Here is a 27,210-nt window from a genome sequence, read left to right on the forward strand (position 1 = left end):
TGCACCTTCATAAAATCATATTAAAAAAAAAAAAAAGTTAGAAAAACCCCATCTAGTCCAAGGAGTTTCTTGCAGATCCCTTTGATTCACAGCTGAAGATGAGCTGCTTTGGTTCTTCATATGCTTTTGAAGAGAGTCACAAGCTCTGTTAGACCACTCGCCTCTCCCGCCTGCTGCAACAAGGACGATTCGCTCTCCATTCCCCCACTTACTACACTGGTTTACTAAATCATTAACAGACTCGTAATGTAATGCTCTTTAGAAGAGCCTGCTCAGCTGATGCTCTTCCTCAAGCCTAAGCACGAGCCAGGAAGCCAAATGCAGACATCCGAGATCCTTCTTCCTCGCCTGACAAACGCAGGAAGCTTCCCATGCACTGAGATGACACCACTGGCCCTCCAAAGAGAGAAGGTGACTCTTCCCAAGAAAAGCCTACTAATCTCCATTCATCAAGGCCTCTGCTGCTCCTCAAGAGTTTTTGTAGGCTGCAGGTTCTTTGCAGCTCCTGGCTATCCCTCCTGGCTTTCCTCTTCCAAGTGCAAGAACCCCATTTAGGGGAGACAGCAACCTACATGTACTCCAGAAGCTGGGAAGACGCTTGCAGTCTAGAACTGGCACCAGGATGAAACAGGATCTTTGAAGGAAAGCCCAAGCATGTTCTCCATAAGATGGGGCAACCAAAGAACTGCAGCAACCCCCAGCAGGAATTCCTGCTTGTTTCTCCCCTGCCTATGCTTATCAGACCCATTTGTGAACAAGTCTAACTCATTATAACAACAAGAGAAAACCAACCCAGCGATCCCTGAAGAGCTTTGTGCCAGGTTTGAGAGTTAGGGCAGCTCAGGAACAGGTTTGACGAGCACCAGCAGCAGTGTATGGGAAAGGCAGAACCAAAACCTCCCCTTTCAGGCACAGCAGTTACCACCACAGCCTCACAAGCTTTTAATGCTCCACAACAGAAGGTTTCAATACCAGGGAAGGTATCAAGACACCAGGTTTCATGTTTAGGTACAAAACTACATGAACAGCTCCTCAACCATGCTAAAAAGGCTACTGGTTTAACAGTCCAATTGCTGATTAAAACTAGATTTTAGCAGGCATGGATCAGCAAACTAAGAAACTAAAAAGCAATCCAAACTGGTGAGCCATGACATGAACACAAGCAAAACAGCAACAGGAAAGCATTGCAATCACCGCGGTATGTACTCCATGTAGTTAGTACAAGGCAGAGTAAGACCTTAATAGATGCATGCTTCCCTCATTGCTGTCCCTGCCCCATTCTGGGCCATCAGCCCGTCACTGCCAGCAAGGAACGCCCGGCTGCTGCTGGTCACAAGCCCACATAGGAAAGCTGAAGGGAAGCATTATGATCGCCCCCTCCCACTTCCGCATAAAAAGGTGGAATTTCAAGAATTTTTCCCTTTTAAAGGGACCAAGAACTTCATGTTCAATTACTTTGTTCATCCCTTATTTCTAATTTTATCATCTGTCTGGTTTCAGTTCCTACCCATCCCACCCTGAAGCACATGGACCGCAGCATGTTGTACTGGACTGCAGATGTTGGCACGGACAAACCTGCCCAGTCCTACCAGTATTCATTTTACAGACATGACCCCAGGTTTTGAATGCATCTAAACCATCGGCTTCCACAAACTCCTAGAACAACACAGTCTGGACGTTTGCTGCCTACTTTTTAAAGAAACCCTTCCAATCCTGAGAGTTCCACACATTTTAGTCTCCCCAGGATGGCCAGCTGCTCCTCTGCCTTCAGCTCAGCTGCCCTGCTCTGCATGCAGCAGAAGGCATGAACTCTGCTGAAGATGCCACCACCAGAAACACACAACGCAACAGATATAGTCACACACTCACCCACTGAAATTCACTCTGCTTATTACCCAGTGACCCTGCTCCTTAATCAGATTAATACTTCAGCCCTCCAAAAAATAAAACAATTTGTACTACCTGTAGCAAGACACCAGTGTGCCAACGATAACCAAGTCTGGCACTGACTTTGGGGAGACAAATCCCAACAGTCCCAAGCCATGCCAATGGCAAACAATAAGGGTTTTGCCCACTCACCTGAAAAAGAGTTTCTTTCACAAGCCCTCACTGCATTCTGAACATCAGCAAGCACAGTAGAACCTTGAAAATCCTGTTTGACTTCCCAGCAACAACTCTCCAACCCAGCTGACAGCGCGCTACCAACTTCAGAGAAGTTGGGCACTTTTCGAGGGTGGCAGAAGAGCTCCAGAAGCCTGATTACACATGGAAGGCATCTTCGTTATGCTCGTAGGGTGAATTATGTATTTAATTAGCAGCAGCCTTAACGAAAAGCTGCTACAGTTGAACACGGAGGGTAAGTCTCACTTCACACAAGGAGGCAAACACATGCAATAAAGCAGATGCGAGAACCATCCACCTCTATGCACCACCTCACACACACTAAAAACTTCTTCCAGAAGCTGGAATAAAGTGCTATTTTGCACAGATAAACTTAATGTTGCCTCAAAGACACACATTACCATTCACAGTTAGGAAATTGCATCTGTACGAAGCCACTTTGATTCGACTTCCGCCTTCAATCCCTAATCTTCAGTGTAGCTGTCAATTAGAAATGTTCATTACCAAGTAATCTGCTCTACGCACCAAGTCGCATCTGTTGTCTTTGAAGCTGTAACAGCTGCCAGTGAGGATGGCTTTGTATCAGTGGATCACTTGTAGACCTTTTGAACTGCATTCAGGCACAGAGTTAAGCACTGCCGGCAGCGGCACTGGAAGCGGCAGCCAATGATCCAACACAAAAAGCTTTTTGGCGTCACCGAGCCTCAAAGCTCTGTCAGCCACAGAAAAGCAGCCTTTACGTTTTGCTATAGGCACAAGGAGGAAAAGTCCTTGTAACGCAAGGTCAGAGCGAGCTTGCTAGAAGACTAAATTTAGCCACCTGTGCCTCAGGCAAGTGTGTTAGTTACCAGGAGCTCCGATACTGGTGCTGAGCACTGGTTCCAAGGTTAAATCCCTTGGAAGACTTGACTCCATTTAATTGCAAATGATCTCAAAGCTATTAACGGGGAGTCTGATCTTAATTCCTCAAAGAGGAGATGTATGTGAATACCGCCCAACACTAGCACCAGGACCCTGTGATACTGTTGTAAGGCTGCTGGAGTGGTGTAAACCATTACTACGTTCAATGTCAGCAGCGGTAAGAGGAGCTCAGGAAGATTTAACAGATGGGGTTTCAGCACAAATGTATTTTAGAACACCTCCTTAGCAAGCATATTTCCTACTCTAACACGCCTCACGCTACAGTTCTAACACGCCACAGAAGAGCGGATCAACGAGAACAGAGGGAATTACTGCAAGCTCTTGTAAATGTTAGCAGAGGCTGATTGAACAGTTTGTGAAGACAAGCCCCAGGTTACCAAAAGGTGTCACAGGGAACAGCTTTGTCAAGCATTTAATAATCTTCCAAGCCAAAAAGACAGTGATGACTAAGGTTCTTGAGCTGTGTTGGGTGTCAAGATCAGTACCAGCCACGAGCCCACAGCACTCGACTGTGGTTTCACATCTGGGATCGCTGCAAGTGTTCAACAGAATCTACCCGTAGAAAAACAAAAGTGAAAGGATTTTTAACTTTTGGTTAAAAGTTAAACCTTTGTTAAATCTCTAAACTTGGTTTCAAGACACTGCTGGGGAGTATCTTCACTCTCTGCCGCAGCCCTGCATGCCTCCAGAGACCCTGAAGAACCTGGTTTGGTGCAAGAGACCCAAACAAGAAAGGTAGTTCAATCACACCAACAAAACCAGGATCACCAAGATGACTGTGCCAAGTCCAGAGGAGCACAAGGATTCTTGAACTAGATATTTAGCACACGTGGCCCCACAAGACAGATGTAAGCCACGCTCCATTCCCTCAAGCCTCTGCAAATGGATGATAACAGAGGGCTGCCTGAACAGCTGATGGTCACACATAGCTGCTCTTACATCCAGACCTGTCCCTGCGGCATCTCCAGCTGGAGGATACCAAGACCCTCGAGCCCCCCGACCTGGATCCTCCAAGCCAACGCCCTGAGCATCACCACAGCAGCCAACAAGTTACACCCAACCCCCTGCCTTCAATCCTGTTGTCTCCTTAACGTTGAAGCACTCTGTTTTCTGTAGAGACCAGAAAGAACAAGTGGTTCCAAAACACCAGCTCCCAATCCTAGATCCTGACAAGTGAAGGCAACTCTGGCATGCGCAGCCACTACTAACATTTAGGATTGACAAAAAACACCGAGTACCAGCGCTGTATCCAGTAAATCCAGACAAAAACAAAGGACTGTGTGTTGGTTTGGAGCCTAATACCAATTTTGGATCTTAACCACCGAATAACATAAATTCAGCAGAGACATTCTTCCCACAAAAGCCGAGCACAGCCTAACTATGATTTACCATCAGTGGTGTTGCATCTATCACCAGTAAAACTGAAGCCTGAGTGCTGCCAACACCGCACTGAGCTTTTTCAGAACTAGAAACCTGTCAAAACCTTTCCAAACAGAGGACAGCTGGGAAGCAGTATCAGATGCTGAAGTGGCTATGGGCCTGATCTCAGTTGCAGGGTGAACTCAAGGGCCTCCAAACCATCTAACCTGGCACTGATGCTCAGCCAGCTGAGGAGGTCCATGGCAAGTGAAACGGGACTGCCAACAAAGAGCAAGCATTTTTCAGGATGAGGAAGAACCTCACTACTCAGTGGATACACACACAGCAGGTATTGTGGAAGGGTTTATTTCCACCTAAGAAGTTACTTAAAGCACATGCTGCCCCCAGCCCTCTCTCCCAGTGCAAACCACAGTGTTGTTACCTGCTACTGCAGCCCTGCCAAAAAGCGACAGCAAGAACAAGTCTTCATGAGCCTCCTAAAGGTGAGACCTTTGAAGTCTAACATGGACTTGAAATGAGACAACTGCAAAGTATGTGGTCTCTGCTTCATTAGAATAAGATGTTACAGGTTCTTAGGTTTCATTTGTTTGTTGAGACTTGTTCTTTTAAAATCTAGGAAATAAAAAACACACTGTAGAAACCAGCCTTGCACATTACAGAGGAAGACAGTTACAAGGTACAGTCAGAAAGAAAGGACAGCCAGCAAATGGGGTTTCTACAGGACTTGCAATTAAGCAGCTTGTACTAAACTTAAGAAGAGTTGAATAATCATAGAACCATAGCACGGTTTGGGTTGGAAGGGACCTTAAAGCTCATCCAGTTCCAACCCCCTGCCATGGCCAGGGACACCTTCCACTAGAGCAGGTTGCTCCAAGCCCCTGTGTCCAACCTGGCCTTGAACACTGCCAGGGATGGGGCAGCCACAGCTTCTCTGGGAAAAGTCTGTGCCAGCGCCTCAGCACCCTCACAGGGAAGAACTTCTGCCTCAGAGCTCATCTCAATCTCCCCTCTGGCAGGTTAAAGCCATTCCCCTTGGCCTGTCCCTCCAGGCCCTTGTCCAAAGCCCCTCTGCAGGTTTCCTGGAGCCCCTTTAGGCACTGGAGCTGCTCTAAGGTCTCCCCTTCAGGAGCCTTCTCTTCTCCAGGCTGCCCCAGCCCAGCTCTCTCAGCCTGGCTCCAGAGCAGAGCTGCCCCAGCCCTCACAGCAGCTCAGTGGCCTCCTCTGGACTTGCTCCAACCAGAACTGGCACTGTCAATGGAACAGTATTATAAGCTATATTTTAGAGGGATTACTCTCATTTGTTTAATAGACTTTAGGAAGCCAGAGCTCGACAGAATTTTGAGTCACAAGGGATGAAACCTTGAAGACCCAGAAAGTTTGAGATGCTTAAAATTGCTGCTCTTCAGAAACCCACCTAAAGAACTTTATCCAAGAGAAGTAGTGACTCAATTTCAATGCCCCTCTTCGATATGAAGACGAGACAGATGCAGACAGATTTCCTTCACGTTTTTTCCTGTAGTGTGCTCTACATTAATGTGAAGGAAGAAAAATTAATGCATCCAAATCCATCCTCTTGACTTACAGCTCACAAATGAACATGCTGCAAAGGAACACTGAGTTTGGTGTGTTATTTCTACAAACTTGATGTGGCCCTCATTATAGGTGCAACAAAGATAAGTATTTAAGAAAATGAGATGCACAGATGCAGGTTCCAACCTCACCAGCACCCGAGATTTTCTGCTACATTAGAGGAGTTCAATTATTAACCAAGCTCCCGAGCAAAGGCCAAGATGGAAGTGACGATATTTTCCGACATAAAACAAGTATCTTGAAGACACACATGCTCCAGACTGGTTGGCTTCAGAGTTCAAGCAGGGTTCTTGGACAATTTCATTAACTTCAGCGTTGAAGTACAGAGGTTCCTTGCGTGTTGGAAACACCTCTAAAGGAAGCCAGTATTCCAGAGCTTTCTCAGCATCATCACGGAATGCATGAACTCACAACGCTTTACCAACAGACATTAGGACCCGTATATAGGACAGCAACCACTCATGATACTGAATAAATGATGTGGCCTTGTCTAAAGCACCATGTGCAATATGGCCAACTCCTCCTGGAAGCCTACAGAAACACAACCACTTTGGGAAAAGGAAACCACAGCAGATTCAGGACTGCAAAGAAACCTTCACTTCTTTGTAAACAGCCACAATGTTCCCAGCCTAAAGGAATGTCATAATATAATCATAAGGAAAAAAGAAAAATAAGTAACAGAGGAGAGCAGAGGCAGACAGGAGAACAGTTTTCCCATCTCACCACTGAGGATCCCCAATTCCCGTATTAAATGCCAGGAGTAGCAAATCCAAGGTATTCAATTGTTTTGCACAAAGCAGAAACTGTCAGGCTGATCTTCAGGCTGGAATTGCTGTCAACTCCTCAAGCTATTAAGTTGTTATCCAGAAGAGATTTGCTCACAGACGAGCAAACCAAAGCAGAAGATTCCGACAGGTAAGAGGCACCTATCCGTTTTGGAAGATGAGGTGCTCTAAACAGATCGTACAAGAAGGAATAATGTATGAAAAGCCAGGAGAAAATGACGGTAATCCCACACTGATTGTGTTTCACTGGTGGTTTTAGCAACTTCTAGAAATAAGTGGTCTTTAAAAAGGCAGGTAGTGTCTCAGGAGACGAAAAAAGGGAAAAAAATAAAAGGGAAAAACACAAATTCAGAAGAAATAAACTGTATTTTAGCAAGTTCAAATAATGCCTCCTTACTGTATTTTAAAAAAATAAAAAAAAAAAAAAAGGGTCTAAGGGGATTTAATACAGAATATAGTGGTGAAGTCAGCATGGTAAGTCTGAGATTTCACCTCTGCTTAGAATCCCAGACTGGTTTGGGTTGAAGGGACCCTAAAGCTCATTCAGCTCCAACCCCCTGCCACGGGCAGGGACACCTTCCACTAGAGCAGGTTGCTCCAAGCCCCTGTGTCCAACCTGGCCTTGAACACTGCCAGGGATGGGGCAGCCACAGCTTCTCTGGGAAAAGTCTGTGCCAGCGCCTCAGCACCCTCACAGGGAAGAGCTTCTGCCTCAGAGCTCATCTCAATCTCCCCTCTGGCAGGTTAAAGCCATTCCCCTTGGCCTGTCCCTACAGGCCCTTGGCCAAAGCCCCTCTCCAGGTTTCCTGGAGCCCCTTTAGGCACTGGAAGCAGCAATTCCTGCCTTTATCTCGAATGGAGGCTGGAGTATTGAGGTGAGCCCCCACCATGTGATCTGACCATGCCATAGAAGTAATAGAAGCCAAGAAGTAATAGAAGCCTGTCAGTACAGAGAGGCTGAGTGTCCAAGAAGGAAATGAAATAAAATTTTTTAAGGTTTTATATACATATACACATACATATATGTGTGTGTATATATATATATATATATATATGGAAAAAAAACCAAACGACAGATTAAAAAGTCACACAATTTCTTACTGGGTTAAATAATCATTAGACAATGTCTCCCAGAAGTTAAAACTGTGTTTGACACGCACTGTGCTGAGCTTGGCCATCTCCACTCTCCCTCCTTGCCCCCAGGAAGGAAGCCCAGCAAAGAAGGCTTCAGGAGGCAGCAGACCACTCAGAAGAGAAGGTGACAGCAACAGCCTCCGCTGACATAGAGTCACACAGGAGGAGGAGGGAGAGATCCCTGCAGAGTTTCTTGGTCGAAGCTGCACGAGGATACCTGAAAGAAACTTGCACCAGTTTTCATTGAACCATTCAGGGCCATCTGAGCAACCACAAACCAGGCAGCCAGGCCGGGCACATCACAACTGTCCTAAAGAACCAGCTAAATGGATGCAGGGCTAATTATATTTTATAAAACGAAGTCATGTCTCAGGAGTCAGTTAGAGGTTGTTGTCTATTTTTTCGCCTTCTTTCTTTTGCAGGAGACAGTGTGTGAACAAGGAAAAGGCAGCAGATAGAGTTAATAGAAAATAAAACCCAAACAAATATACTACATGACAAGATACTTCAAAGCTCTTTGGAGAACAAAACTCTATAGGATAAAAGGAAAAATCCTTCACGTACACAAATAACTGGTTAAAAAAAGGTAAGGCAGGGGGAAGAAAAGCACCACTGGTCAGTTTTCTAGTAGAGGGGACTGGCCAAAGGACTCTGCTCTGCTCAACTGCACCAAGCTGTGCAAGAGAAGGCAGTACGAAGATGCCAACATTTGCTACTGCGAATAATTCAACATGATCAGTAAATAAGAGCAATGACTCTAAGAAATTGCAGTAAAATCTCGTGATATGAGTGGGTGACACAATTCAAAGCACTGCACATCAGGAACAACCACCCTAACTTCAACTTGACAAAAAATATGACAGACTGAACTTAAGCTAACAGGACTCCAGGGCTACAGCAGAGTATTCCACAAAACCCAGAGCTCCGTGGTGCTTTGATCACTATGGAATGGGCACAGCATCTGTAACCAGAGACAATAACATAAATAAAATACAAATCCACACCTCGTGGTGTTTTCTGAAGAGGCAGAACACTGTACACATCACCAGCTGACCTGAGCAGCACCTCTGCCAACAGCCGCGTGTGCCACCCATCCTGCTGACACCCATCTCGAGGAGGTGGAGCAGAGCTGGCAGTGACACAAAGAACAAGGAGAAGAGATCTGGAAAGGGAAGTCTGAACAGACAAGGACAATTCATCCCAGCCAAAAGATCACCAGAAAAAGTAGTTTCCTAAAACCATGAATGTGATGGAGAAAGCTAAGTAGTAATTTGTTTCTTTTTGGGGTTTTTCTGGACACCCCCAGTTCTTTTCTGTCTCTTCCTCACGTGCAGGCCATGCAATGTGTAGCCTACAAACTCAGTGGCCAGCTTTGTGTCTCTCTCCACGAGACACCCCCAGTTCTTTTCTGTCTCTTCCTCACGTGCAGGCCATGCAATGTGTAGCCTACACACTCAGTGGCCAGCTTTGTGTCTCTCTCCACGAGGCAGTGAATATCAAGATGGTTCCAAGCGAGAGAACAAACCCATGGAAAATAAGTGTGAAAGTTGCTAAATTCAAACACCCAGCTCAGGGGGGGCATAAACTATTGGAGAGAGAAGAAAAAAGCAGCATTTCCCCAGATTAGATCTGCTGTATTTGTGTACTCCCCTACCCAGGCATCTGCTGCGGTTCCTAGTGAGCAGGATCAGGGCCAGGTGGATTCCTGATCTCTGGTAGCACTTTTTTGGTAGCACCTTTTAAGGCATTATACAGGATTTCAATTGTTAACCTGAAAAAACGCAGCAGCCGATTGCTTCTGAAGAGTTGCAAATTAGTTTTAAAAGCACAAAAAGGGGCAAATCTGGGTATAAGGAAGGCAGGAGGTGTCTGTGGACGAAGTTGCAGTCATGATCACACCCAGCTCCCCTTGCAACAGCGCTCTGTGAACCTGACTGCTCGAGCACTCCCACCAGAACATTTTCCATCAGCAGCTTTGCCGTAGGAAGTCAAATTGTTGTCAATGTAGAGAACTGGAACAGCAAAAAAACTCCTTTGGAAGAGCCAGATAACTGGACTGGACTGAGGCAAGCTTGAAGGCTTCAGACTTTGCAAGAAACAGTACTAGAGACTGGAAGGCTCTTTAATCCAAGGAAATCCAAGTGAGACACCAGGCGTTAGCTCGTTGCTGTGACCCGTGGGCCACCAACCTCCTTCAGACATCAAGGATCCCAGCACAAAGACATTACCTGCGGTACAGAGAGCCCTCCCCTGCCATCCTGTGCCCTGCTCTGGTCAGGGGCGCTCAGGGATGAGCTTTAAACAAGCACGTGTGCAGAAGAGATCAACAGAGAACCTGGAAAAGAGCAACTGCCAAGGTGTGTGTGTGTGTGTAGTCTGAAAATAAGAAGCCATGGGGTGAGTGCTTTCTGAAGGAGAGACTCAAACACAGGGAGGTATGTACAGTCCACCACTGTGGCCAGAGGATAGCAGAAGAGCCCAACATGAAGCCCAAACTGCCCTACACCAGCAAGAGCTGTAGGCCACAGGGATGCCCAGGGGTCTGGAGCATCTCTCCCATGAGGAGAGATTGCAGGAGCTGGGCCTGGTTAGTTTAGAGAAGAGCAGACTGAGAAGGGATCTCATCAATGCAGATCAATACCTCAAAGGCAGGTGTCAGAAGGATGGTGCCAGACTCTTTTCAGTGGTGCCCAGTGACAGGACGAGGAGCAATGGCCACAAACTAACACACAACAAGTTTCGCCTCAACATGAGGAAGAACTTCTCTTCATTGCAGGTGGCAGAGCCCTGGCACAGGCTGCACAGGGGAGTTGTGGAGTCTCCCTCTCTGGAGACCATCCCAAACCCGCCTGGACGTGTTCCTGTGTGACCTGCTCTGGGTGGCCCTGCCTTGGCAGGGGGTGGGACTGGATGATCTCCAGAGGGCCCTTCCAACCCTGATGGTTCTGTGCAAATAAGCTGCTACAGAGCAGCAGGGTAAAGCAGAGAGCTGCACCTTGCCTTCCCCACAGCCCAACAGCTCTTAAGAAATAAAGGCGGTGCCAGAAGGACACTTTGCTGTGTCCAGAAAAAGCAATTTCAGGACAGACGATGTTTGAAGAAACACTTGTACCTAAACAGAGTTTAGTTACTTCTGCACAGCGGAAGAGTAAAACCTGGTTTTAGCAAGGGGACAGTTTCACTGGAGTCGGCAGCATTTTTGCCCAAAGGTTGCAGTTGCAGCTGAAGCAGTGCACAGCCAGCAGGACCCGCAGTGTGAGAACGCAGAGTGCCTGCCCAGTCCCCACCACCACCCTTCACACTCTCAAAGTACCTCAGGCAGTTTTCCCTAAGAATTACTGGTTTTTCTACACACTGTGATATTGAAATTTCTTTCTGACCTGGTCACTCCTCACCAGCGGTCACCTTCCCTGCACAAGGGCTGATATTTATCACTGGCAGCATCTCCAGCTCACCCCTGGCTCAAAGAGCTCCAGTGTCAGCCTGGCTACACATGGAGACAAACACTCCATGCACGTCACAACAGCAGCAACATGATAAACCTCGAATTCTCCCATCAGTAATGTTTCACATGGGCAACACTTCCAAAATTTCAGCAACTGGCAAGCAGTGAGGAATCCTCTGGGGCTCTTGCAGCCTGAAGAGAGCAACTTCCCCAAACTCGGTGCTCAGAGGTGCTCTTTGTACTTTTTGGAACGTGCCTGTGGGAAAGTGCTGCTGATATTTGGGAAGGGCTTCTCAACAGGAACAAAGCTCCCACTTCCCAGTTCACCCATCATCCTCTCCCGGCAGGTTGACAGAGACCAAGTTACCCCCAAAGCGTTACACTGGGGGTGTTGAGGAGATGGTTTATTGAGCTGGGGGCAAGGGAGCTGAGAGGAGGCAAAGGCAAGTCCTGGAGAGCGTGGGGAGTGGCAGCACAGGCTGGTTACACGCATGCATTAGGTCACCAATAAAAAAAATGATCAGGTCTGAGATCACACCCAGGACAGTGGGACTTGAACACTGCGAGCCCGGTAACAGGGAAGGGGGAAGGTGGGAAACCTGCCATGAATCAGGGCACAGGGGGCAGCGTGGGCTGAGGACTGACCATGAGCTCGGCCTCAATACACGATGCTTCCTACCAACTGAAAAGTCACTGCTGAGAGGCTGAAGAGGATGATCATCAGCAGCAATGCACATAAAGGAGGGAAGATGAAGTCTCATGAACAGTTTGGACACGGTGATGAAGCCCAAACCTTAAAGTTTCATACAGCACCAAAGAGCACACACGTATGTTTCCCAGATACAGGGGGATGTACAACTTCTTCACACAAAGAAGCTGCAAATACACTCGCAGAGAGTGCTTTGTTCCCCCCACACCCGGGAACACGATCAGGTTCAGAAGAAGAGTCCCCAGGCTGCCTTCAGCTCCCTCCTTGGCAGTGCCCTGCCCCAGCTGCGGACCGACTCACGGCGGGCGGGTGTCCGGCCCCTCCTTCAACATCCCCCTTTTCTGACCGAGCGGCTCGTAGCCCACAACATGCCGGAGAAAGCCGCCCGTGAGGAGCCGCTGCGGGGTCACTGCACCTCTCACCGGGCCGGTTCCCCTCACACACGAGCAGGGACCGCCGGAGCTCAGCTCCCCCAACGGCCGGACCCCCTCAGAGCTCCCCCGGAGACCTGCGGAAGCTCCTGCGGCCGCCCGGGCCCCTCCGTGCCCGGCCTGCGCCCGGCTGGAGCGCAGAGAGAGTCGGGAGACCCGCGGCCGCCCCGCGCCGAGGCTCCGAGCCCAGCGGAGCCTCCCCCGCCACCGCGGGAGGCGCGGCCCCTGAAAGCGGCCCGGCCGCGGAGCGCAGCGACCGCCCCCGCCGCCGCCCAGGCCCCGCTGCAGCGGCGGGCCCGGCGCCCCCCGCGCCCGTACCTGGCTCCGGCGGCGCTGGGCTCGGCAGGCGGCCGGGCTGCGCCGGGCTGGGCTGGGCCGGGCCCCGCCGCTGCTCTCCCCGCGCCCCGCCGCGGCTCCTCCCTCCGCCGCGCTCGACGGGGAGGGCCCCGACCCGGAAGCGCTCAGCCCCTCGCCCCGCCCCTGGCCGAGCACCGCCCTATGGCAGCAGCGCGCCCGCGCCGCCCAGAACCACTTCCGGGGCGCCGCGGCGGCGGGTTCGCCCTAGCAACCGCGTTCCGTTGCTAGGCGGAAGTAGCGCGGCGGCGGGAGCGGGTTAACCCCCAGCACAGAGCCGCCGCCTCCCTGAGGGGAAACACCGGCTGGGAAAGGGCATCAAACACCCAGAAGTGGGCGATAAACCACAAACACTAACCCCAGCGGGTTAGTCTCGGCTCGCCTCCGCCCGCAGCCGCCGCGGGAGGTGCCCGCAAGGGGCTGCAAAGCGCTTTCGGTGGGAAAACAAGGAGAAGTGTTTAAAGAGCAATATTCCGTGGAAACGGCTACAAACGCCGTGAGGAGAAGCCCAGCGGCCCCCCGCGCCCGCGGGCAGGCAGCCTCGGGAACCGGAACGTGTCTCATGCTGCCCCGACCAGGAAGGAGCCGCGGGTTACTTTTGGAAAACCACCTGGAAATCTTGTTTAGATCCACAATACACACATTCAAATGGTCTCTTTTCCCCAGTACCCCGTATTCCCGAGGCAGGCTTGAAGGATTTCCCCTGGTGCCATAACTAAGCAGGGAAAAATGCCCAGTTTTAGTAAAACTTCCTTGTATTTCACTTCAGCTTTTTTGCTTACTCCTTCTTTTAACACCCATGGGCAGTCCGCCAGCTCAGGTTCCACACCGTACTTTTGAAGTCGATATTAATATCAAAAGTAGAATGTCTTAATTCAGCCACCTCAGAGCCCATCCTGATGCTGGAGTCACTGTCCCTGCAAGTGTTCACACACCGTGTAGACAAGGCCCTCAGGGCCATGGGTTAGTGGTGGCCTTGGCAGTGCTGGGCACGGTTGGACTTGATGAGCTTAAAGGTCTTTTCCAACCCAGTCCATCCTGTGATCCCAAGCTCTGCTCTGGGATGAGCTTGTTTTGCCCTTCTTGTTTCTTTGGGATCTTACTCGTGGAAAGAAAAAGAACACTATTAGCATGACCCACCTTTCATAAAAAGGAAGAGGGAGGAAGTGCTTTTGCAACGTTCAGACTCAGCGCTCCCATTTTTTAGGTGCCATAAGGAGAAAATGGTACAAATTCACAGAAGCAGCTTGTGGTGTCATTCCGGAGCAGGACGCAGACGGCTCAGGGCAGCCGTGTCCCTCTTTGTGGTTTGAAATATGCTGCGTCCCTCACTAGAAACTCCACCGTCACCTGAATTTTCCCCATTTCTGCTCTGAACCATCTTGGAGCTACCAAGGAATTTTAATCCTGAAAAATCGTTTATCATCAAACATTTCTTCCCTGTGAGGGTGCTGAGGCGCTGGCACAGGGTGCCCAGAGAAGCTGTGGCTGCCCCATCCCTGGCAGTGTTCAAGGCCAGGTTGGACACAGGGGCTTGGAGCAACCTCCAGAGCAGCTCTGCTCTGGAGCCAGGCTGAGAGCTGGGCTGGGGCAGCCTGGAGAAGAGAAGGCTCCTGAAGGGGACACCTTAGAGCAGCTCCAGTGCCTAAAGGGGCTCCAGGAAACCTGGAGAGGGGCTTTGGCCAAGGGCCTGGAGGGACAGGCCAAGGGGAATGGCTTTAACCTGCCAGAGGGGAGATTGAGATGAGCTCTGAGTGGAAAGTGTCCCTGCCCATGGCAGGGGTTGGAACTGGATGAGCTTTAAGGTCCCTTCAACACAAACCAGTCTGGGATTCTGTGGTTCTATGAATTTTAGCCCAAGTCATTCTTTAGGTCAGTCATATTAAACATGCAGATTCTCGTTAGCCCTGTGATAATCCCTTGGGAGTCTATCACAAGATGGGCCCCCGCGTTAAAAGACATATGGGGCAAAGGGAGCTTGCAGCTGACCCCAAAACCTTTCCATTAGGTTGGGCAGGTCCCACGGGAGGTTTCCCCAGCTGATGCTCAGCTCCTCATCTTTGACTAAGCCAGGTGGGAGCTGGACTGATTCCTGAGTGCCTTGTTATGAACAGAGGGGAAATGTCCTGCTATTATTCCTGAAAGCGCTGCAGCGTCTCCCGTTGGGATGAACCGGCTCGATGCTGCGGGGTGCCCGGCTGGAGCTGTGGGCAGGACAATACCCCTTTGTCTGCGACAGTGGGAAGGACAATGAGGCTCCTGTTCAGGATCAGGCACAGAGCGGCACGACCCCAACACAAGCAGCATGGGCAGGAGGGACCCTGCAGGACACAAGCGCAAAAAGGCCTCGTGTCCTTTTGGGTGATGCTGTGAGCATTCAAAGAGAAAAAAACACCACAAGGTCAAAGAGAAAACAAGGATTAAAAGAGCATTTTTTGGTAGGAGAGTGAGGGCAGAGGAGCAACCACATAGAGCAAGAAGGTACCAGGATCTTGATGGAAATACTTCCTGTAATCATTCACCCCAGAGCAGGAATATACATGGACAGGCTTGGCATTCATCAAAATTAATAGTGCTCCTGTGCACCTCGCTTAACATCAGCACACAGCACCTGAACTCAAAATTGCATCATCCGCAGCACGGAGACTTCATTTCAAGGAGTGCGAAGTGAAAGAGCCAGTGATGGTAAGAGGACAGGGCACGTGCCACAGTGCAGCAGGCTGGTAATAGCTTCGTTTTTAGGAGGAACCTTGAAAGTCAGGAAAAGATGAACCCCCCATGTGGGGGGAGGTCCCTGAGGTCTCACGCTGGATTTCCCTCCACAGGGTGAGAGGGCAGCAGCCCGGCAGCTGATGGCTCTTTTCCCCTCCCCTCTGTCTGCAACCCACACAGGGACATCTGCTCTCCCTGCAGAGCATCTGCCCCCTGCACAGCCCCAGTGCGGGAGCAGGAGGAGACCCTTCCACCCAGCCCAGAGAGATCCAGCACAAACATGCAGTCTGCCCGGCTTTGGACACAGGGGTAGAAGGGCTCTGCTGGGAAAAGCTTGAACATGCTCTGGAGCAGCAGCAGCTTGTGATTATCCCACGTTACTGCAAGAAGGAAAAGCCTTAGGTGCTGGGGGTGGGAAAGCTTCTGTCCCATCACTTGCTCTTGCTCAAAGATAATTCTGTCCCCTAAGGTTTAAAATTCAACATATTCTCCTCCTCTACTCCACTCTCCTGAGGCCCCATCTGGAGTAGTGTATCCAGCTCTGGGTCTCCCAGCATAAGAAGGACGTGGAGCTGTTGGAGCGAGGCCAGAGGAGGCCCCAGAGCTGCTGTGAGGGCTGCAGCAGCTCTGCTCTGGAGCCAGGCTGAGAGAGCTGGGCTGGGGCAGCCTGGAGAAGAGAAGGCTCCTGAAGGGGACACCTTAGAGCAGCTCCAGTGCCTGAAGGGGCTACAGGAAACCTGGAGAGGGGCTTTGGACAAGGGCCTGTAGGGACAGGACAAGGGGAATGGCTTTAACCTGCCAGAGGGGAGATTGAGATGAGCTCTGAGGCAGAAGCTCTTCCCTGTGAGGGTGCTGAGGCGCTGGCACAGACTTTTCCCAGAGAAGCTGTGGCTGCCCCATCCCTGGCAGTGTTCAAGGCCAGGTTGGACACAGGGGCTTGGAGCAACCTGCCCTAGTGGAAGGTGTCCCTGGCCATGGCAGGGGGTTGGAGCTGGATGAGCTTTAAGGTCCCTTCCAACCCAAACCAGGCTGGGATTCTATAGTTCTATATTAGACCCTAGGATTTCTTATTTTCTAAACACATGATCTCCCCTCCTAAACACCCTGTTTGTGCTCACTTTGCAGTTGCTTTCAGAGCATCCAAGAGTGCCTGTGGAAACACACATCCAGTCGTGCTGGAGTTAACACCCCATGCTGTCCCCCTGTCTCCATGGCCCCCTTCTCAGCTTTGCATCCAAGCCATCCCTCACCCATTTCTCCCTTCCTACCCCAACATTGCTCCCCATTTGACAACAGCTCAGTCCAGGCCCCAGCACTGAGTGACAAGAGGAGTTTTCGCCATTCCATGGGGAACCAGCCCTTTCCCCAGCAGAGAAGCGTTGCTTCTGCTGGCCTGGGTTGGCTTGATGGACAAAGGCCACCAAGGAGCTGGGACCAGCAGTGAATGACCTACCATGTTGGTTCATCCAGCATCCCCTGGGAAAGGTACAGGTGCCCCCAGCCCAAGTCAGAAGCTGCTCCTGGACTTTTCAGGCTTGGGTGAGGGTCCCAGCTGAGGCCCTTTAGGGCAATTTAATGCCCATTAGTGCTCTCAGGGCTGTGACTTTCTTGAGGTGAGGGGTCAGATAAAGTATTTGGGCATCTGCAGACAACTCCATGCGTTGGTGATGGGGAAAAATCACATTGTGAGGAGCGGGTTCCCCTCACTGCCCCTCTGGCACTGGTTTGGGGCAAGCCACGGTGATTCAACTGGTGAAACAGCAGCTGATTGTGCTGATGCTGTTTTCCTGGGTACACCTGGTGAGGTAACACTGACTCAGGAAATAAGAATAGTTTCAGCCTCTCATCCATGTGCTTCTATATTCCCCACACATTACCTAAATAAACAAACATAAAAGAGTGTTGCTCTGGTCCCTGGCACAGCCAGACTTTTAGTAGCTGGAGGTGCTGCTGACACCTATTGTCAGCAATGGGTATTTATTTCTTTAAAAAACAAATGTAGAAAAAGTCATTTGAAATTCAGAGCTTAAACATTACTAATAGTTAGAGGAGACACAGAGGCTAAGTGGAGATTAATGAATTGGTCAATGCTGAGTCTTACTTTTGCCGGCAGGTCTCTGCTTGCCCTGTTGTCTATGTTCTAAATTAAATTGAAAACCCGTACCACAGAGGCACTCACACGCTCTGGCTCTAGCTGGGTTTGTAAGAAAAAAAGTAATAATCAAATTCCCTCTTGTTCTGTCCCTACAGAGACAGTGCTCTCAGCCTGTCTCCAGAGCAGAGCTGCTCCAGTTCTCGCAGCATCCTCAGTCAAGAGACTAGGATGATCCAAGGAAATCCAAGGTCTGGGAAGCTGTGTGAGGGCAGACCATCAGAGCTGTGCTTGTTTAGCCTGGAGAAAGGGCGGCTCAGGGGAGACCTTATCACCAGTATTTAAAGGGTGGCTACAAAGAAGATGGAGACTCCCTTTTTACAAGGAGTCACATGGAAAAGACGAGGGGTGATGGGCACAAGTTCCTCCAGGGAGATTCCAACTGGACACAAGAGGGTTCTCATTTTTCACAATGAGAACAACCAGCCATTGGAATAATCTCCCCAGAGAAGTGGTGGATTCCCAGTATTGGACACTTTGAAGATTTGGCTAGACAGGGTGCTGGGACATGCTTTGACCTAGAAAGGTTGGACCAGATGATCCTTGAGCTTCCTTACAACCTGGGGTTCTATGGCTTGATGATTAAACAGTTTGTTTTAATTAATCTTCATGTCTAAATCCCAGCAAGTGAGAGCTGCCCTTCCAGCTCACTGATGTCTTTTCAAATCCAGTTTTCCCATCTTTGGTGAAGAGGGTGTCATGAAGATTTTTACTTCACTAAAGACAGGACACAGATGTATTTTTAGAATGCTTCAGTGTATTAGAAAACCAAGTATCTACTTCCTAAAACCAGAACAAGCACAAACATGCAAGTCCCTGACAAGCACAAGGCAATCAAGAGATAAAAGCTACACGATGTGCAGGAGTCTCTGAGGAACTCAAGGAAACCAAGATAAAAACTAAAACAGTGACTTATACTGAGCGTTGAGCTTCAAAAAGTATATATTAATTTCACTGCAATGTTCTCGCAGCCTCTCAAACTTACGCTTTTAGTTCTGTGCAACAGCTGAACACAAGCCATAAACTGTAAAAACACTATATAAACGTACAAAACCCAGCTTGAGCATAAGAGATGCAGTTTATCAGTAAGGTCGAGGTCACATCACATCTATTCTTCAGAGGACTCACCATCTTCTGCAGGATGTGGTGGCAGGGACGGGCTCTGTAAAAGGCATCATCAATTCAAAAGGGTTAGCAGAACTCGATCAGCTCTTGTTTGAAAGGCAAACAAAGCCTTTTTCCTAGAGGCTAACCGACTTTAACTAGCTCCAGACTGCACATCAAGACTTTAAGATAGACACAAGCTACTTTATCCTAAGCGCTGGAAGCCCAGATGAAGCAGCACTCACTGATCTTTCAGCTGGGAGAGCCTAATTCAGTGCAGAAAATATTGTGCACTGATAAAGCCTCGGACATTCCTTGAGCATCCTTCTTGACCCAGAAGGCCGCGTGCAGGTCCCACACCATTTCCAGGAACCTGTGAACTGAATTCCCATTTCACACCCAAGTTGCAACGCATGTGACTGAAAATAAATCCCCACAGTTGTGCAGTTAAGCGAGTCCAGCTCTTGCTTCTTCCAGAACACCCAGGGAAGCTCTTGGATGGTTTAGATGGTGACACCGTGCATTCTCGACAGGGTTATCGCCATGCAGTCCTTAGTCAGCCAAACAAAATTAGAATAGCAGAGATGAAAGGTGTACAGCACTACGGTGCACATCTTTGTTTTTCTGAGGTGGGGTGTGCTTAAAAGTCTTGATTTGCTTGTCCTTCAAGACAATTAAGGACTAATTCTCATGGGGGAGCCCCAGGTGGTTTAAAATTATCTATATTTGAGAGAAAAACCCTTAACAATTGAGAATAGTGTCTGTAAGACACCTTTTGAGTCGGTAGCGGAGCCCACAAGTTAATCTCAGAAGCATCAGCTCAGTAAAGCAATTCAATTTCCGACACAGAGAAGGCACTTGCAATCTCCTAAGCCCTTCTAAAACAGGGCAGATAGCCACAGAGCATCACATCCCTCTGGTCTGTGTGCAAACAGTGTGTCTGAACTACAAATTACTGCACCCATTTCTGGCAAAGCCCCACGAGGTCAGTGGAGAGGGGTGCTGCGTTTCACCAGACTTTACTGAGAAACACGATTTCAAGGAGCATACAAAGGTCAAGAGACACACCGACAACTTTCAGCTCCTTCAAAAATCAATTGTAGTTTCAAAGCAGTCACAGAGGAAGACTCATCACAATCTGTTTCATCCAAGGATGAGCTGACAGCCTCGATACAGCCCTTGCAGGCAGCCAGGCATGTCATCTTCCGTCTTATTTGAAAGCACCAGGGATTTGGTTGCTTAATGCCACCCCACAGACCACACTGACAGCACCGGGGCACACTCTAAAGCAATGCCACAGAGCACCAGCTGCGTCTATGCTGCTGTTGCCCTGCAGGTGGATTTAGCTCTGTCATGCTTCAGACAGCTTTCTAAATCGTTTTGCTTAAAGGAAGCGAACATGAAGTTCAAGCAACATGTCCCAAGAGCCCGGCTGCAGCCAACCACCAGAACTCGAGTATACAAACCCTGTTTGTATCGCATTTTGCCTCCGACACACCAAGCGCCCCTTCCCTGCCCCACAGCCCCGAGGTGCAGCACTTCAGCGCCTCTGCCAGCCGCAGCAGGTGACCTGCAGATCTGGCAGGAGTGCAGTGGTTTTGGCTGGCTCCCAAGCAACTCTAGAGGAGAAACTGTGGTTGAGGACCACAGCTAGTTTGGGAAAAAGAAGGCAAAGGGAAGGGCATCCCAATTTCAGCTTGTAGAGACTTATGGTGCTGTTTCCAAGCTGGAGAGGGATCCCTTGATTAAACAGGCTCCTCAGAATGCCCCAGCGGTTTTCGGGAGGCTGTGGGCAGAGGGACAGCAGCTGACACCTACTATTTAGCAGCCGGCCCCTGGCTGCTGCTCCCCGCCGCCTCTCTGCCTAACACCCGGTTCTCCTGCGGCTGCTGCAGGAACTGGCCGATGCCCCCCTGCGAAGGGGGCACAGGCCTCACGCACACTGGGTTCCCCGCCGCATGACGGCCCTCGCTGGTGGGGAGAGCGGCCGTCAGCTCCGCCGCCGGGCGGGCGGGAGGGATGGAGGGGCGCGCCCCGCTCTCACGTCTCTTGGCGGTAGGCGACGGTCCTGCGCTGAGGCTGCCGGATCCCAGCACCTTCCGAGGGCCCGGGCGGCCGGCGCGGCGCGGGGAGCGGTGACGGAGCGGTGACCGAGCGGTGACCGCGCGGTGCGCCCGCCCCGCCCCGCTCCGCTCCCCTCCCGCGCCCCCGCGGTTGAGCGCCGCCGCGATCCGCCTTCGGCCGGGCCGGCCCGGCCCGCGCCGGAAACACCGCCGCCCGCGGACAAACACTATTGGCCAAGCGCCGGCCAATGGGAACGAGTCGGGTGGCCGGGGCCCCGCCCCTCCTCAGCACCCCCCCCCCCTCAACGCCCCTCCCGTCAGCGGGGCCCCCCCATCGCGGGTCCGGGCCCGTTGGGTCTGATCAGCGCGGCTGGGGGCCCTGCAGCCCTGGAACCATGGAACCGTGGAATCACGGAATCATGGGACCGTGGAATCAGCCGGGTGGCTGATTTAAATCAGCGGGTGATTTAAGCTCATCCAGTCCAACCGCTCCCCAGCAGTGCCAAGGCCACCACTAACCCATGGCACTGAGGCCTCGGCTACACAGTGTGTGAACACTTGCAGGGACGGTGACTCCAGCCCTGCCCTGGGCAGCCTGTTCCAATGCCTGAGCACCCTCTGGGGAAGGAATTGTTCCTCATCTCCATCTAAACCTGCCCTGGTGCAGCTTGAGGCTGTTTCCTCTTGTCTACTGCTTATCACTGCCGTCCCTCCCAGGCAGGCCACACTGTCCCTCCCGAAGGCTGCAGGGCCATGGCCCCCACCTCAGCTCAGCTCCCCTGGCCAGTCAGCCCTTCATTGCCCTGGGCAGGGGGTGGCAAACGGACCTCCGGGGCCTCCCCTCCAAGGAGCAAGGCTCCAGGTGCCACTGCTCCCTCCTGGCTGGCAGCCACGTGCCACAGCCCAGCACCAGTGCTCACCCGCACCGACACCGCAGCCTGCGGGAGAGGAGGAAGAGCCATACTGCTGCCAGCCATGACAAACTGCAGTAGCTGGGCTGAGCTGTGCCACCAAAACCACCAAGCCTTCCGAGAGAGGGAACTTTGTTCCCTTTCCAGGGGCTTGCAGAGGCAAAGCCTTGGCTCCCAATAGTTTGCTGCCTGCCTACAGCGTGTTAAGAACATGTCAGCACGGCCGGGAGCACGGAAAGCCCTGCAGCATTCTGGTCCATTTATTTCTGCACCCGTGTGAGTCCAGGTGGGTTCAGGGTGAGGTGACAGGGAACAGGGTGGGAGAAAACTGTTCTGGTGAAAAATGTGAGGTTTTGGGTTTTTTTTTTTTCCCCAGCAAGATCTGTTCCTGGGTGAAATGCACCACAGGACTGGTGGCACGTCAATGGATGGGCAGTGCCAGAGCGGAATCCAGGTCCTCGGTGAGCAAGATAGTGTCCCGGGAGGGACACCGGGCAGGTAGGAGGGACACCAAGCATGGAGCCCATACACGGGATGGGACCATTTGGTAGCTCCAGCCTCCAGGCTGTGCCTGAAGCTTCCTCTGACATGCAAGTGAAGTCTTGCCGTGAAGATTTAGCTAAGCAGCACTTGTATGGAAGGCCAGGCAGGCCAATTCCAGCAGGTTATGACAGATTAAATGTTGGCCTCGCTGTATCAGCTGCGCCCTGCCAATGTGATGTGGGCTGCGGGGCTCATGTGCTTTAGTCTGTCAGCTGCTGGGGCCGGAGGCTTTCACCTCGGCCAGGTGATGGACCTCACACTCCCATTCCCAGCCAGGGCTGTGTGTTTCTCAAGACATCGCACCGTTTTTCTCCAGCACATCCGATGTCTCAGTGGCTGTTGGTGCCAAATACATTCCCTCCCTTTGGAACAGTTATCGCTCCCTTTCCCTTTTAGTGTTCACTTTAACGCGTGTTTGCTTAACCAGGCTTTTCGTGCCGGCTTGTGTGCGGGGCTCGGGGTGCGCCGCGGGACAAGCGCCGCTCCCAGCGCCTCCAGCCCCGGCGGAGAACCGAGGGCGGGCCCGGAACGGTGGCGGCGGGGCCGCGTTCCCGGGGGCGGTGCGCGGTACCGGTGGTGCGCCACCGATTCCCGTCCCCCCGCGCGAAAGATGGCGGCGCCCAGCGCGCTGCTGGCCTGGTGCGTGCAGCACCTTCGCGGGGACTTCGGGCTGGACGTGGGCGAGGAGGTGGTGAGGTGAGCGGGGCCGCCGCGGCCCGGCGCCGCCGCCATCGGGCCAGCGCCGGGGGACGGCGGGGTTTCCAGAGCAGCCCTTGGGGAGCGCCCGGGAGGGCACCGGCGGGGGGTGGCTCCGTGCGCGCAGGGGAGGGAGGGCGCGCCGCTGTCCGGTGTGTGGCAGCAGGAGCGCGTTGGACGGGTACAGTTTTTACATGGCTTGGTGAGAACTGGAGCGTCGGGGTGAAATTTTTAGTGCTCGGCAGAAGGGTCTGGGGGACGTCACTGGGCTGGAGTGGGGAGAAAGATCATAGAACCATAGCATGGTTTGGGTTGGAAGGGAGCTTAAAGCTCATCCAGTTCCAACTCCTGCCACGGGCAGGGACACCTTCCACTAGAGCAGGTTGCTCCAAGCCCCTGTGTCCAACCTGGCCTTGAACACTGCGAGGGATGGGGCAGCCACAGCTTCTCTGGGCACCCTGTGCCAGCGCCTCAGCACCCTCACAGGGAAGAGCTTCTGCCTAAGAGCTCATCTCAATCTCCCCTCTGGCAGGTTAAAGCCCTTCCTGTCAGATTAAAGCCATTCTGATAATACACCTCATGATTAATTTGCAGTGAAACAGCCACAAGAGATTTTCCAAAGCGTGTGTCTCTCAAAATTTGACTCATAAACCCATTTCATACCATGGTCTCTACAGAAAAGAGAAACATAAGTTGCATATGTGTGCAATTAGACTGTTGCTTTCCTCAGATCAGAAGCCCCTTTATGGGTTTTTCTCCATCCTCACCCCTCACAGGTACATCTTGTCAATAACAAAAGAGGATGAGATCCGGGAGTACATTGTTGACCTCATCCAGGGGACTGATGGGAAGAAGAGTCAGTTTGTGGAAGAACTGCTGGCCCGGTGGAGGAAATGCTCCCAGCTGCCACTTGAGCCTGTGCCGGCGTATTGGAAAAGGGATGGTGAGTGGTATGAGGAGGAAGGAATAGAAGTCTCAAATAAGCTTCACTCAGTTATTCCATTTATAAACAATTAGATGTCACAGGTGCTTGTGCCTGCTCCTATTTCTGTCCGTTGTGATGGTGTGAAGCCCATTTCATTCACCAAGTAAGAGTTAGTGGACATCTTTCTCTTGCTAGTACTCACCCTATCTTGTGCTTACACATGCTTCCAGAGACTTCAGAAATGCCTCGGGCTGGAGACCAAGTGAAAAAGGGTAAACGCAAAGGAAGGAACAAGCAGGAGGCACCTGCCCACGCAGAGCTGAGCACACATGTAGAGGAGGTAAAAACCCCGCTCGACCTGGCCAAGGTGAGTGTGTCTGGTACATGAGGACAGGCTGCGTGCGGCTAGGGCTGAGGGTGCATTGAGGCCGGGGTGCAGGGAAAAGTAATATTGAATGCTAACAAAGGATCATAGAGTCATGGAATGGTTTGTGTTGGAAGGGACCTTAAAGCTCACCCAGCTCCAACCCCCTGCCACGGGCAGGGACACCTTCCACTAGAGCAGGTTGCTCCAAGCCCCTGTGTCCAACCTGGCCTTGAACACTGCCAGGGATGGGGCAGCCACAGCTTCTCTGGGCACCCCGTGCCAGCACCTCAGCACCCTCACAGGGAAGAACTTCTGCCTAAGAGCTCATCTCAATCTCCCCTCTGGCAGGTTAAAGCCATTCCCCTTGTCCTGTCCCTACAGGCCCTTGTCCAAAGCCCCTCTCCAGGTTTCCTGGAGCCCCTTTAGGCACTGGAGCTGCTCTAAGGTGTCCCCTTCAGGAGCCTTCTCTTCTCCAGGCTGCCCCAGCCCAGCTCTCTCAGCCTGGCTCCAGAGCAGAGCTGCTCCAGCCCTCGCAGTAGCTCCAGGGCCTCCTCTGGCCTCGCTCCAGCAGCTCCACGTCCCTCTTGTGCTGTTGCCCCAGAGCTGGATCAGGACTGCAGGGGGGGTCTCCCCAGAGCACAGCAGAGGGGCAGGATCCCCTCCCTGAGCTGCTGCTCACGCTCTGGGGGTGCAGCCCAGCACACGGGGGGTTCTGGGCCCACGCGTGCACACACAGACAGGTTATGGGGAGCTTCTCCTCGCCTAACACCCTCAAGTCCTGCTCCTCAGGGCTGCTCCATCCAGTCTCCTCCAGCCTGTGTTTGTGCTGGTGATTGGCCTGACCTAGAGGCAGGACCTTGCACTTGGCCTTGTTGAACTTTATGAGTTCAACATGCTTAAGGTGTTTGTGAAAGTATTTTTTTGTAAGACAAAAAAACACCTTTATTGAACTGGAGTGTAAAAAGGGACAATAATGTTCCATTTCCTTGTAGTTATCTTCTAAGGTAACTAGTATATATATATAAAATTGGGAACACTTTGCAAGGTTTGCTGACCACAGTCGCTTTATCTGCTTTTGTTGGTTTTTTTTCCCCACGACAGTAGCATTTTAATCTGGCAGTGGCAGAAAAGCCATTGGGCAGAACTGGGGGGGGCTGGGAATGCTGCATGTGCTTGTCACTAGACCAATACCTGCTGCTATTGAGAGCAGGCAAAAAGAGTCAGGACAAGAGGTGTCCTAGTGCCACAGTGCAGCACCAGCATGGAGAAAAGCAACATGGGGCATAGAGCAGTGCTTGCTGAGGTGTGGTGGGGAGCAGGAGTGATCCTCTAGTGTGCAGCAGGCAGAGAACATGAGTTGTTGTTCTATGAAATAGGTTTTTCATAGAGAAAGAGCAAAAATAGGTTTTCTTGGAAAGGCTTTGTGAGAAACCCTACTTTCTATTGTTGAGAGACACTGGAGAGGAGAGGTAAAGAAAAGCTGTGCTTGCACTGCAAGGGGATTTTCAAGCGTGTCAAAGATTCGGCAGCTAAAGGCCAGAGAGTGCATTTATGTTGGAGTGCTGCTTGCTGAAATAGATAAGGGACCACAGTTCCTGGTCCTCGTGGCTGTGGCTGGTGAGCAGTCCAGGGCTGAAACCAACCTCAGCTAGTGTTATGAGACAGGTTTGTGCCTGGAGTGCGTTGTGCTTATTTCTCAAAGCATCTGGTTTTGAGTATTGCTGGAGCAATGGGAGCAATTGGATTTCTTCTGTTCCCCTGGAATAATTTCTGTGCTGTAATTAATTCCTGCAATTAACTTCTCAAGCATTCACTTCTCAGCGGTACCTGCTGTAGATGTTGGGTGGGAGGAGGAGCCCTTTGTTTCTTCCATCAGAGTGTAAGGTCTGAGGGAGAAAACAGAGAATTCTGCTGTTTGATGATTAATCCAGCCACTGTCTACAATATCTTGCTTTGTTTCTCATCAGGGTTTCTCTACTAGGGCCTGACCCAAGCTTAGTCCCTGACCCAAAGCCTGCCCCAAGGCACACACAGGGCTTTGCTGTAACCTAAGTAGCCCTTGAAAGTAAAACAGGGCACAGCTGAGCTCCTGTTTGCAGCTCTTCAGTACCTGTGAATTGATCCTGTGGGCTGGAACACTGACGGCACATCTGCCACCTCAACCCATGCAGTTTTAGCTGTCAGAGGCAGCAAACATCGAGTGGATCAGCAACATCCTTATGTCTTTGCTTTGTTTAGGTTCCTTGGGCCCTTCCTGGTAGGCCTAAGCTTGTCTTTCCATTGAATCTGGGGTCTGGTCCAAGTTCCATTCCAGCCTGCTCAAGGGTCAGTGCTTTCCCTTTGCTGTCGGTGTTGCACTGCAAATACAGTTTGTTTCCTGGTTTGATTCTCAGGCACAGGAGAGCAGCGGTGGACTTAGCAGCATGAGCAGTTCCTCGAAGAAGAAGCCCAAATACGTCAGCCTGTACACGAAGGAGGGGCAGGACAAGCTGGCAGTGCTGCTCCCCGGGCGACACGCCTGCGAGTGCCTGGGCCAGAAGCACAAGCTCATCAACAACTGCCTGGATTGTGGGCGCATTGTCTGCGAGCAGGAGGGCTCTGGGCCCTGCTTGTTCTGTGGAGCTCTGGTTAGTAACAAGCAGGGGGTTATTTGCAGTGCTTGAACCCAGTGTAGTTTGCTCAGGGCTTTGAAGTGGCATGGGGCTGATTTAGCCTCTCGGATCAAAGTTCCTCTGGCAAAGTTCTGTGAGCTCTAAAGCTGGACAGGGAAGAACCTCTACGATGTCATTCTAGGGAAAGGAGAACTGCCGTGGCTTTGAGTCACTTTGTGTTTCTTTTATGATTTGCCCCATCAGAGAGTGGAGACT

General features: G+C 51.3%; 2 protein-coding genes and 1 long non-coding RNA gene across 7 annotated transcripts in view; 1 reads left to right on the plus strand and 2 right to left on the minus strand.

The window, feature by feature from the left end:
• CSNK1G1 (casein kinase 1 gamma 1) overlaps positions 1–13,014 on the minus strand; it is a 107,941-nt gene extending 94,927 nt beyond the window's left edge. For 3 of the 5 annotated variants that reach the window (XR_003993302.1, XM_030498352.1, XM_030498349.1), the window contains exon 1: positions 12,835–12,992. The gene's annotated coding sequence lies outside the window, so the exon portion shown is untranslated. Of the gene's footprint in view, positions 1–12,834 lie in introns of all 5 variants that reach the window. The other 2 variants (XM_030498353.1, XM_030498350.1) reach the window with 1 other exon arrangement.
• Positions 13,015–18,471: 5,457 nt separating this feature from the next.
• On the minus strand, positions 18,472–20,660 carry LOC115612752. The gene is made up of 2 exons (XR_003993142.1): positions 19,084–20,660; positions 18,472–18,896 (listed from the first exon to the last, which is right to left on the minus strand). It is a non-coding gene; the product is annotated as an uncharacterized LOC115612752 (long non-coding RNA).
• Positions 20,661–22,933: 2,273 nt separating this feature from the next.
• TRIP4 (thyroid hormone receptor interactor 4) overlaps positions 22,934–27,210 on the plus strand; it is a 30,775-nt gene continuing 26,498 nt past the window's right edge. Inside the window, exons 1-4 of the mRNA XM_030497941.1 lie at positions 22,934–23,051; positions 23,828–23,994; positions 24,207–24,343; positions 26,737–26,970. Of these exons, the coding sequence (XP_030353801.1) occupies positions 22,966–23,051; positions 23,828–23,994; positions 24,207–24,343; positions 26,737–26,970 (624 nt within the window). The 5' untranslated portion in view covers positions 22,934–22,965. The remainder of the gene's footprint in view (positions 23,052–23,827; positions 23,995–24,206; positions 24,344–26,736; positions 26,971–27,210) is intronic.

Source organism: Strigops habroptila, chromosome 9, assembly GCF_004027225.2.
Source record: "Strigops habroptila isolate Jane chromosome 9, bStrHab1.2.pri, whole genome shotgun sequence".
Taxonomy (NCBI): domain Eukaryota; kingdom Metazoa; phylum Chordata; class Aves; order Psittaciformes; family Psittacidae; genus Strigops; species Strigops habroptila.